The following is an 11,807-nucleotide window of genomic DNA, read 5'->3' as shown; positions in this document are numbered from 1 at the left end:
GTGTGTTCCTCAGCCGTGCTTAGGTCTTCGGGCGGCATAGGGTATGTGTGCCTCGTCAACCTGTGGTGTTGAGGGTATTCGTTGTAAGTGGTCACTGGCTGTGGATCGCCTTCCGGGGTCTCATCGGACGTGGAAGAGGCCCGGTGAAGAAGCGCTCGGGCATGCCTGTGAGCAGCGGCATTCCCTCCCGTCTCGTCCATGGGGTTGGGAAACCAGTAATGTTGGCCTTGTTATACGGGTTATCGGTCGTACCCTCCTTCCCCTCTTGTCAGAGCAAAACGCAGACAAACGTTTCGAATAACTTTTTGTCTCAGTTCGTTGGCCTATCTTGCTACCTTCCAGCGAGCCTACCACATGCATTCGTAGCGTGGTGACTTGCTTCCTGAATGTTGGAAACTACACTCGTACGGTGCGCTGCACTGTTGACTTTAAATTCGCCCTCTTGGAAGGCTTTCAGTTTTCAACTGCAGCCACCTTTTGTCTTCCTTTAAGGCAAATACAATTCAAGAGCATTCTTCACAGACTCTCAAGTAGGGAGCGGCATTCGACTTCCACATTCAATTTTGTTAGCATCCAGGCTGAATTAGATCAGCGCATTCGCGACCTCGATAAAAGCCGGGAACGTGTAAGAGCGGAGGAGCAGTGCCCCTTGGAAGTTTCGTTCTCTGATATGTGAATAAATGTGAAAAATAAAGTGAAAACCACCGGTCAAAGGTTTATTTTTCCTTAACCAAAGTTGGGTACTTCTTGGTTCAACATTGCGCCCGTTTACATTTATTCGTAGAGACTCTTGTGGAGGTAAGTAGTAGTTTTGCGTGGCGTAGGCACTGCTTTTGTATGCAAGCGTAGACGTACGAAGTGGTGAGTACATTTCACGCAGATGGCCTCCCACTCTGCTGTGGACAATCACTGGTACCGCAGCGAAGTTGTTTTCTTTCTTCTGCAATTATTCTATGCTGTTGTTTACCGCAAGGTCTTGTCATTTTATATTCTGCCATAAAAAACGAGTTAATGTATGGTGTCTTCACACAGCATATGACGCCACTTACGTTGGTAATATATTAGTAATAATAATAATAATAATAATAATAATAATAATAATAATAATAATAATAATAATAATAATAATAATAATAATAATAATGCTTTATTTCCACCAAATCAAATACAATTTGATGGAGGAGGGGAGAAAAAAAGCGGCTATCCGCTTGACGGAGTTCTCCTCTCCTGTTCAGACGGCAGTGACAGAAAACGAGGAACTATTCAGACAAAATCGCCACCACCGCTGCAAAGTGAGCCAGAAAATTGTCAGAAAGCGTCCAGAAAAGTCGATACATGCGGCTACACATCTTGAGCGAAATAAACTGAGCCCAGTCACAGATATAATATGCCAATATCGTGGCAGACACAGAGCGTACGCATGTGACAATTACAGGTGCATTCACTGTATCCACAAACATCCTATAAAAGGTTTCTTCACTCTCTGTCGATGACATTCTTCGCATTTCATGCTACGCGTGAGTTCAGCGCGGCTATGGATAAACACGCTTTTTTGTTGCACATCAGTATCTACGAGCGATGAGTAAGCATACGAATGTCAGAAGGTGCAGCGTTAAAAAGACCACTGCACACATCTGCAACCAACTCGCTCAGGTCCGGCAACAGCAAACATAACCACATTTATCGTCATCTGTCTTAACAATAGCCGAATCAACAGGATACGCTTTTTTCTTCCGGTCCCTCAACATTTGCCTGTGCACGTAATGCGGAGTCTTACACTTGCTTAACGAATACTGAGCACAAAGTCACTATATACGAATAGCGCACAGTGCACTGTGATCAAACACGGCGTACCTTACTCGCCAAACTCGCATGACTCACAGGTAACACAACGTCCCTGATTTGAGCGCAGTGTTGTTGCTTCATAGAGATGCACCGCATATTTCGAGTCCCAGAGCAGTTCACAGAAATTGTCCTCAAAAGCCGCAATATGCGCTAATAGTGTTGAAAGGCTTTCGCATAAGCACTGCGGCTCGGCGGAACACACCACCGATCGGTCGGCATTGTACGTCGCAGTTGTTTCTTATAGAACACGGAGAGGTCCGATTAAAAAAAAAAAAATCTCACGATTTCAGGCACACACGGGTTATGAAGAGTAGAAGCAGGAAGGAGAGAAGAAAAGGTGGTCCGGACGATCAGGTGACGAAAACACATAAAAAAGAAATAATAAATAAACAAACGAAGTGCGCTTGTAAGCCTGCGCTTGTGGAACGTCAAAATCCGACGTTCTCAATGGTTTCCGTGTAATCCGTCCAGTTAGTCGACGGAACCGCGCTCCACGGAATCAAGTGGGATCCGTAGGTGTTCACGGATACGATGGCGCTGACCACGGTGATCGCCTTGGCTAGAATGCCGATCGTCGCCTGTGGGGAAATCAGGAAAACGAGAAGGAATACGTGACTGGCGTACGCGTTCATTTTATAGCAGACGAGAAAACAAACAAACAAATGCAGTTTACAGGAGAACGCGTGGTGCAGCCAGTACTACAATGGATACCCATCGATCCCCCATAGAGGCCCCTGCATACTGACCAGGCTAATTTATTTTCTAGGTACACTACTCCAAGATTTTCCAAGCTCCTCTGGACCACCTGCGTTACCAGGTACGCAGTGTACCGTATAAATGAAGGTAAGGTTCGCACTAGTGAAAATTGCGGAGTGCGGCCCTTACCGCATATTCCGTATATGTTATATACGACATATGTAGGCACGTACACTGGGTACTCTTATAAATGTACGGGTGGTGTTTGATGTTATGGATATTAATTACACAGTGCGGATGCAAAAGTGTTGGCTGAAAAAATAAAAATATCCGCGTGAAACTTTTAAATGCGCTTCCGCAATGTAATTTTCAACGAGTTATCTTAATGACATCTCTGAAAGAATATGAAAAATTCGGGAGGACATTTAAGCTCCGCCTTAATGAAGTGATACGACAGAGGACGTGGTTTCTTTTTTAGTTGTTTAATTTCCATTATCCGTGGATACTGCGATAGCATTAAAGCAGGCTGATGTGCTTCCGTGTCCTCGGATTGAAAATGAAGACGGCGGCTTCCAAAGCACAACGCGAGACACTGCCTGTTTATAACGCGAAAACGCGGGCAGTTGATGAAGGCGGTGGCATTGCGATGAATTATATCGCCCCGAGCACGTTGTATGGCTACGCAAAAGCGAAGAGACCTTTCTCGAGCAAAGGAACTTCGAACAAGAAGAGAATTAAAAGAAATAGGAAACTTCCAACCATTCCACGCTCCCTGGGACCCAACTGATAGGTAAAAACTAACGTATTAGTTATCCGTCTAGATAAAGCTCCACGTGATCAGTTCGTGAATGTAGGTGTCTCTGTATATCGAAACCGCAGCTGTGGCGCCCCTTGCAGCAGAAAAGGTCCCTGAAAGGAGGGACACACTCACCACTTGCAGCATGGGCGCCTCGACGACCTCGGTGGCCACGATCATGGGCAGGTGGATGGGCAGGATAAGGTTGCACGAGGCGCCCACGGCCGCCGGCACCGCGTACGCTGCGGGGGGAACGTCGGTCTCCTCGGCCTGCGAGTGCAGATGGGGGACTTGGAAGGCATGGCTCGTTTAGCACGAAATGCTTTGTGTTCTCACCGGAATTCAAGAAACCTACGATCACGGGTTGGGCCTCGAATAGCGTGTTAGCGAATGCTTTTCTCTGTATTCGTTTACGCCTGTATACCTACGTAATATAAATGAAGTGGGCGCATAACTTAGACAAGGACCGCGAAGAAACACATACGACGAGGACTCTCCGGCTGGACGTGGCGCGGATCGGACGCTCGCGGGAACGCTCCTTGCTTCACCCATTCCCACCGCTAAATTCAGCGGCGCTCAACCCCGCTCTCGCCTGTATTTCGTCTTTGAAGCTCGGATAACGCCGTCGGACGCATCGGCAAGTCCCTTTTGGCCTGTTTCTGCGGAATTTTTTGCGTCTCGGCTCTCGCCGGTAGGCACGGCCGCTAGGCCTACGCTAGGCCTAGCGACCCCGCTCTGACGGGGCTGTGCCGCTGTCTTTTTTAAAGGAAATGTCTTTTGTAAACTAGCTTTAAGAATTCGTTCTGCGACACCGATAGTAGCTTTCGCATTTGGGCCAAATAACTGTGAGTCGAAGCGCAGGAGAAATACGGGCTGAGGCAGGCGGCAGAAACGACATCCACGTACAATCTCCACGACCAGCGGCACGATGTCGTCGCAGAGGTGGTTGTTGTTGATGGCCTCCGCCAGCACGCTGCCAATGGCGCCGATCACCACCTGGTTGACCAGCAGCGAGTTCTTGCCCCAGAAGTCAGTGCCCAGCATCGCGAGGAAGGCGGGAAGCAAGTTGTTGCTCTGCGCAGTTACGCCAACCCTCTCTAGTGTTAGCGCCTAGTTGGCAAACAAGCCGAGGGATATCTGGACGAGTGCTCTCAGACCATCAGAACTGGCCAGTGTCATTTCAGGTACTATTTTATAAATAAGATGTTGTACCGATTTGCTCGGGCAGCATCTCACTGCCTTCAATAGTTTTTGCACAACTTCGCACAAGTGAAAATTCCCCCATTGACCTATGCGATGTTCGAGACAGGCAGTCGAGATATGTCTCTACACTATTAAACATAAATAAGCCTATATGGGAGTAAAAAAGGAGCAGAGTGTCCTCTAGCGCACTCTCCTTTAGGGTATGCTCTTTTTAGGGCGTATTCTCACTGCTAAGCACACTAACTTGATGCAGTTAGCAATGGAAGGGGGATTTTAAGCAAAACACCAGATGCCTGGAAGTTAGCGAACTAAGGAGATACAAAACTTGGTTAAAATCTTCGGAGCTGTTAGATCTTCGCATTTTTTTTTTTAGGATAGAATTTGTTTCAACTGCCAGCCATTAGTGTTCCGCATTTTTAGTGACTGAAATCTACCCCAGGGCTTAGGCGGCATACCCTGCCACTAAAAGGAAATGCCACTACAGCTAACTCCCTTTTCACTGCTATGTAGGCTTATTATTGTTTACAGTATAGTTGGCGAAGCCCAGTATGGATCTTGTATAAGTGCCGTACGGAACACATCCAACATATATATTGATCAGCCCCACAAAATAAATAAATTGATTTAAAAAAGAAACCCCTGTGCCCCTTGGTTTCTGTGGCTGTTGGCTTCTGTCATATTTATAACGAGCTCCTCATTCCCCTTCCTTTGTTTGCTTAATTGCTTAGCGAGGGCCTCGGTTCTGGCAGCCTTGATGCCATAGGAAGCATAAGAGGATTCTCACGCAGCTTCCACCCTCTCCGTTCGATGACGTTCTACGTCACACCAATGTAACTCAGGACGTTCTACGTCCGGCGCTTATGAACGTGGGTGGCGCTGATGAACACTCTCAAGGTTAGGTTACTTGTAAACATAAATACCCCCGAAAGCAGAAGGTTTGACAGCCGTCGCCGTAGCTCAGAGGTAGAGCACCGGACGCGTAATTCAGAGGTCGTGGGTTCGGATCCCACCGGCGGCATGTGTTTGTTTTTTCTTCTGCTTTCCTATCCATTAGCTTTAAGCGATAACATGTTCAGTAATATTCTAAATTGATCAGCCCCACAAAATAAATAAATTGATTTAAAAAAGAAACCCCTGTGCCCCTTGGTTTCTGTGGCTGTTGGCTTCTGTCATATATATACAGAGAAATTTAAGTGCCGTAGGATGAGCTAGGGAGCGCACATCGAGCCACCCTAATTTCCAAAACAGCTGAGGTCTCTCACGGAAGATACTTCTCCGCGGCACAAAGCTGGAAGGTTAAGTTCACATTACGGCCTTGCAGAGCCAGTATTTTTCCGACGCTTCCTGTTCTGAAGAATATTTCATTCGTTTTTCCGTCTTTAATGGTCAGCCAGCACAATGAAAACTCCTTTAAGAAAGCATATAACTGCAACGTTCTCATGTGACTGTACAACCACCTTTTAATATGCAAGAGTCCTTATTACTCTCCCGTTTCCAATCAAAGTCATCGTTTGAATTTTTTCGATATGGACAGTTGGAACACCTGCAGGAAAAGCCGCTATAGACGGCTTGACGAAGCTCACTTAGTGAGCTCAGCAAGAGTCACCTCAGTTGTACAGCTTGAATATATATGTATGAGCGAAATTCAATTTATGACGACAAAATTTGCGTAGCCCGCGATGCAAGTTGTGCATTCTGATTTAATGCAAGATTCTAGTATTATACAGCACGCGATGCAAGGCAAGAACAGGCAAGTAAATCACTGTTTACTATGCTGTTGTTTACTCAAAATGTTAGGGCATCCTGAGGGGATTCTTTTCTACATAGTGTGTAAACAGGGACCGCAAATGATTGTATCTTGTACCAGCAGCCTTTCTCCGTGCATTCTGACCAGCTCTGTGGCAGCTCTTGGTAGTCCACATAACCCACGTGTTGAATAACTGTCACACCGCGCGGAATTCGTCTCAACACACCCGCTTAAACCAGGGACCAGGACCCGGGGCGAATACTAACGTTCATCATTTTAATGCGAGAACAATAGGAGGGCCATGAAGGCGAAAACAGTCCGTCGGCGGCGGCGGCATCTGTGTGGGGCCTCCACTCGGCAACTCTGGCAGCGGAGAGAGAAAAATCCCCTTTCCACTTGAATGAGAGAGGAGGGAGAGGTCGGTCAAAGACCGGCTAGGCAAAAAATAAAAATTACTAAAAATGACTCAGCTAAAAAGAATGAAACAAGTGATTATGAATAGAAGTGCATACGAGTAGAATTTGAATATATTGGTAAGCGAAAGACAATTATATTGGCTAGTGAAAAAAAAACGTTACCGAATTTCTACCGCATAAGCCCGATTGATCAGTCCCAACTTTTTTTGCGTTCGTATCGCAGTATTGTGGAATCAGTTCATCACACAAACCCTAATACAGCATGCCCCGTGGTGCAGTACCTCGAGCGTGTGTGCGCTCGAAGACTAGGTCATGGCTTAGTTTGCTCTCTAATACCCGGGCGCCGATTCCTCGTTTCCTTCACCGTGGCGTCTCTGTGAGTCAGCAGCCTGCGTGACTGCAAATCATTGAAGGGAACCGGTCTGTACGAAGCATGCGTGTGGTGAAGAAGGTACCCGGAAGACGCTGGTGGTGAGCTGGACGGTGCAGTGGATGACGACCACGGCCCAGGGCACGTCTCGGGACAGGGCCGTCCAGACGATGAGGCGGTGCTTCCGCTTGAAGAAGGCGCGCCACTTGGTCGGCACCACGCTGAACACCACCAGCAGCACGGCGAGGAAGGAGAGCGTGTGTTGGCTGCGAGCATGGAGCACGCACGCAGTTTTGTTACGCTCTCTCCACACCGAGGAGAGATGCACAGAAAGCCAAGTATTGATTGTTTTACTTTACATACAGCTCGGAGATGTTTCAACGCAAGAGAACTTTGCACATGTCTAAATTTTTTTTCGTTGTCGTCGTTAGTCAGTTTTATTTTACGGACAAATACGAACATGCTACACAATGCAATGTAAATAACGCAAGGTGTCACGCACACATAAAAATGTGTCACAGATCTTGACAGACAAAGAAGTGAGGATATAAAAATTCCGAAAAGTGCGTGAGTTTAAGGTGAAATGTACAGGTAGTTTGTTTATGAGATAAAAGCTCGTAGTGAACCTGCCCTATTAATGGGTTGCTGTAACAAGAAGGCAGTGTATAATAAGGTATACATACAGTAACATACCTGGTTAACAATTATATGAAAAAAGATTTTCATTGCAAAAACAAAGTCGTAGGAGGATGTCAAGTTAAGATAAAGCTTGCACACATATAATAAGGTAAGTTGAGGAGATGAACGGAATGAAAGGCTGGTTACCCATATTGTTGTAATTGCTTGATTACGCACATGCTACGAAAGAAATAAATGCGTGAGGGAGATAATTTCTAAAGATAAAATAAGCAGCAAATGTAACTCTGCAGAGATGCATAATTTGTCGAATAATGGGCATACACGAATCGCTTATGAAAAACGAGTTCTAGAATCCGTGGAAGGGACCGCGCCACCCGGTAAATATTTGCCATTATAATGCGCTGGTCGTAATCTCGGGTAAATTCCATAACGCACAGTGGTAGTGAAAAAAAATTAATGCAAACATACCGTATCACTAACCGATCTATATGCATCTGTGCGCAGCACAGTAAAATATTACCCTTTTAGCCACGAACCCCCGAGCTGTTCGTCATGGCAGATTGTATACCAACATCCCTAATGACGAGCCACGCTCGTACGGGCCGATAAAGTCCACGATTCTTGGATATCACTTTTATTTGTGAGGTAACTAAGGAATTTTGTAAGGTACTGTTATGGAAATATTCAAGGTATTATCAGATATTATATTTATCAGGCGGTTTAATCATACGCATTGTTTGTAGCTGCCCAGCTATATTTTTCGTGAGTGCCCGAGATTTAACAAGGCGTTAAGCATTAACCAATGCATAACTTCACACCCATATTAAACATCTTATCCTGTCTGCACAGTTGCTCAGGGCATTAATCAGAGCTTAAATTAAGGTTCCATAGAATAGGGGGCTGTAGTAGTGATTCGAGCACAAGTGGACAAAGAAATTAACAGGAAGAGAGAGAAAGCAGCGCACTGCTTGCTTGCTTTACACAAGGGTTGAAATGCGGGCCAGTTGGTACATTGTAAACGGAGAAAAAACCAGTCACACAAGACGACGGACAGTCGTTGTGGTGTGTACACTCTTCTTGTCCGTCGTCTTGTGTGACTGGTTTTTTCACCGTTTGCTTTACACATCGTGTTATGCAAAGAAATACTTTTTACAAGTCGTTATTTGCACAGTTTATGTCACAGACCTGAAACAAACGATCCTCAAGCTCTGCCAGCATGCTCTATGTTGTTGCGTAGCCTTGGAGCTGAGCAACCAGCTGTGGACTGTCTCGGGGTGTGAGGACATAGTTTCCCTTTTTCTTGTACCCCTTGTGTATGTAGTGCTGCCATTTTGTGTTTTTCTCCGTCCCGGGTTTTAGAACACATACCAATGTTTCTTACTAAAAATGACAGCAAAATTTTCGAAACGATAGAGAAGAACTCTAACGACCACTACTTACAAGAATAAAAAATAGGTTGTTTGCTTCTGATTCATTCAGCTCCTTTATTATAGTACGGTGTAGTGATACCCACAGAGACCCCCTACATGACTTTAAGCACTGGTACTAAAGCACATATGTTGCGTCGTTGTGAACTCACTGGTAAGCGTCCCGCCTTTTGTACTCTATCCACAACTATGCTCGTTGTCTAAAGGTTCTGGCGCAAGAAAACATTAATGCATTCTATAAACTTCGCAGACTAAAAGCGAAGTCTTAGGTCATTTCGCCTTTAAAGAAGTCAACTCTGTCCAAACTCCGTTTAGAAGTGAGTGAACGGTTTTTATGTGTCAGAAGTTAACGAAATCTTCACCTACCCGCTGTTGTAGCCAAGGATGGGGCCCAGGCCTGCAAACATGATGTACAACACGAAGGCATAGGCAAGCAAAAGCTCGCCGCTCCTGTAAAAAAAAAAAAAAGAGGAAAAGCACCAATCGATTTATCACCTTTGTGGAAACCACAATCAACTTTTTGTAAACAGACTTCTTATTTTTCAATTATTTTTTTCTTAATCTTCTTGCTTCTCTTTAGTTGGCCGTCTTCGACTGTGACGTCAAAGGCGAGGGTTAGAAGTCTAGTCGCGTAGCAATTACTAGCAGATGTGTCAAGGGACGTGTTCACAAAAATGCCAAGAGGCAAAAAAGGCTCAACGACTAAACAGGGTTGTTTGAGCAGGTGTGGTGCCATATAAATGATCTTACAAGCATCCACTGGTGTGTCAATATCCTGACGTGTTTCCCACTCGCTTCCTGGCGTCTTTTTCTCAGTTTCTGAGAAATTCAACGTTGTTCACTTCAGCGGCCGGAGGTATGATTCATACGGCAGAGTATGCGATATCATTAGTGCTCTCCCTGGACGGAACAGCCGCTGCCGCTACCTGGTTCAGACCACGCTAGTGGACGGCGTAATTAATGCAGTCAACAACCACTGCGTGGAACGTCGCACCCCGCTCCGCTATCCCCACCACTCGACTCTGATAGGTGACCTCGGTGTGTATCTCTCACCACCCGTCGCCTCCCGACCTCTTTCCCTCTCTCACTCGGCCTCTCCCTGGGCTCCCCTGGAAGCGGAGAGGAGAATTTCTCTCTCCCAATCTGGAGTCCTGCGATTCCGGGTTTCACACGCCATCTAGTGCCAACATCTTGCAATTCTTGCTCTAATAGGGGCTGTAATGCTAACGCGTTAAAAAATTCGGGGGGCACTTTGCTGACCTAAAGTGCGGTGAGCTTAAAGCCTTAACCCTTTCGGCCCTAGATTTTTTCTCGTGGTAGCAGATGTTTTCGCTCTTAGTATTTACAATCTCTAAGGCCCTATAACCCCGCAGTAAAAATTTAAAGCTCGTGGTGCAAGTATTAAGTGATTTACAGTTATGGTGTCAAAATCGCACATCAGGGCTCAGTGGGTGTAAAATGCGAAAGTGACCGCTAAATGTGGTCGCAGCTATTACACGGCACTCATCTGCGTAGGCCACTGCTCTTATGCGGGTCATATGAACGCCTTACTAATTGGACATCAATATTTAGAGATGGTGTGATTGTAATCGGTTACCAATGTGGCGGCTGTTACCCAGGCAGAGCAAATCAACAGATACCGACCTGGAAAGGATTTAAAGATCATCGAAAAATTAACGCAAACATTCGCTTTCAGTAAATTTCAGTGCCTGCTCAAACAACGGGTCTTTCATTTTGTATTTATTTTTGTGTAAACACTGTTAAAAAGAAAACATTCATGTCCAAATGCCGGGGGACACACGGCAAGCAGTGCTTTGCTCTCTTCACACCTACGAGGGCCGCACTATGCAACGACCTTTCATTTCGTGTCATCGTGGTGTCAGTTGTGGCTAAAGCTACAGGAGGCCGGGAAGCAAACGACCAATCACAGACACGGCCAGTGCGGTCGCGGCAACGCCCTTAATCACCTCACTGTCGGCGCATCCTGTCTACCCGAGTCGCACGCACCATGCGCTGCCATTCGTCGAACATTCAACGCAGAGCTTCTGTGCCGAGACGGGATTAACAGCAATAAAGCTCGCCAGATTGATTTCTTCTCCCATTATCTACGTCACTGACAGCAGCGTAGACCAGTGGGAAAAAACGAAATAAAATGAAGATTGAATTAATCAGCTTACAACACTGCCCTATAGCTAAATCATCCTAATAAATGCCCACAGTAAATGGCAGCACTGATAAGTGTCGCACCTGATGGGCCCCAGCTTGTTGAGCTCCGTGGTGGCAGCCAGGCATATGTCCTGCGTGTCCTCCTTGCTGTACAGAGGCCTGCGTAGGAAACAGACGAGGGAAGTAGGGCGCGGATATACGTTAAAGAGTGTCCCTTTGTTTTACACCATGGGCGCAGTAGCAAACATTCAATTGGGCAAGCAGCACATGCAATCGGCCCAATATTGAAAATGGATGGTTGCAGTCTGGTCCTTTGTAGGACCGGCATTTTCCAATGCATTTCCAGTCTTGGGCTGATTACCTGTGCTGCTTGGGAAGGCTCATGACATTGTTTAAAACAGCGTTGACGTGATGGTGTCGATACGACAGGCTGCTTAAGCGGCTTGGACACGATTTATGAGGAAGAAACCAGTTCAGGCACCCACCGTTCCGTGAGGCGGTC

At 46.1% G+C, this 11,807-nt stretch overlaps 1 protein-coding gene across 2 annotated transcripts; it reads right to left on the bottom strand.

The window, feature by feature from the left end:
• Window positions 1–2,213: 2,213 nt before the first annotated feature.
• LOC149363732 (uncharacterized) lies at window positions 2,214–11,459 on the bottom strand. Of its 2 annotated transcripts, XM_089569973.1 has the most exons (4): window positions 11,387–11,459; window positions 9,506–9,589; window positions 3,473–3,607; window positions 2,214–2,423 (listed from the first exon to the last, which is right to left on the bottom strand). In XM_089569973.1, exons 1-4 carry the CDS (start codon window positions 11,429–11,431, stop codon window positions 2,274–2,276), a joined length of 414 nt encoding a protein of 137 aa, XP_089426099.1. In that variant the 5' UTR covers window positions 11,432–11,459; the 3' UTR covers window positions 2,214–2,273. The 2 variants fall into 2 exon arrangements, with proteins under 2 accessions (XP_089426099.1, XP_089426100.1); XM_089569974.1 differs by lacking the exons at window positions 9,506–9,589; window positions 11,387–11,459 and adding an exon at window positions 4,244–4,381.
• Window positions 11,460–11,807: the final 348 nt, after the last annotated feature.

This window comes from Amblyomma mixtum, chromosome 2, assembly GCF_055824585.1.
Source record: "Amblyomma mixtum isolate Tamu chromosome 2, ASM5582458v1, whole genome shotgun sequence".
Taxonomy (NCBI): Eukaryota; Metazoa; Arthropoda; class Arachnida; order Ixodida; family Ixodidae; genus Amblyomma; species Amblyomma mixtum.
This window is presented reverse-complemented; position numbering and strand designations above follow the sequence as displayed.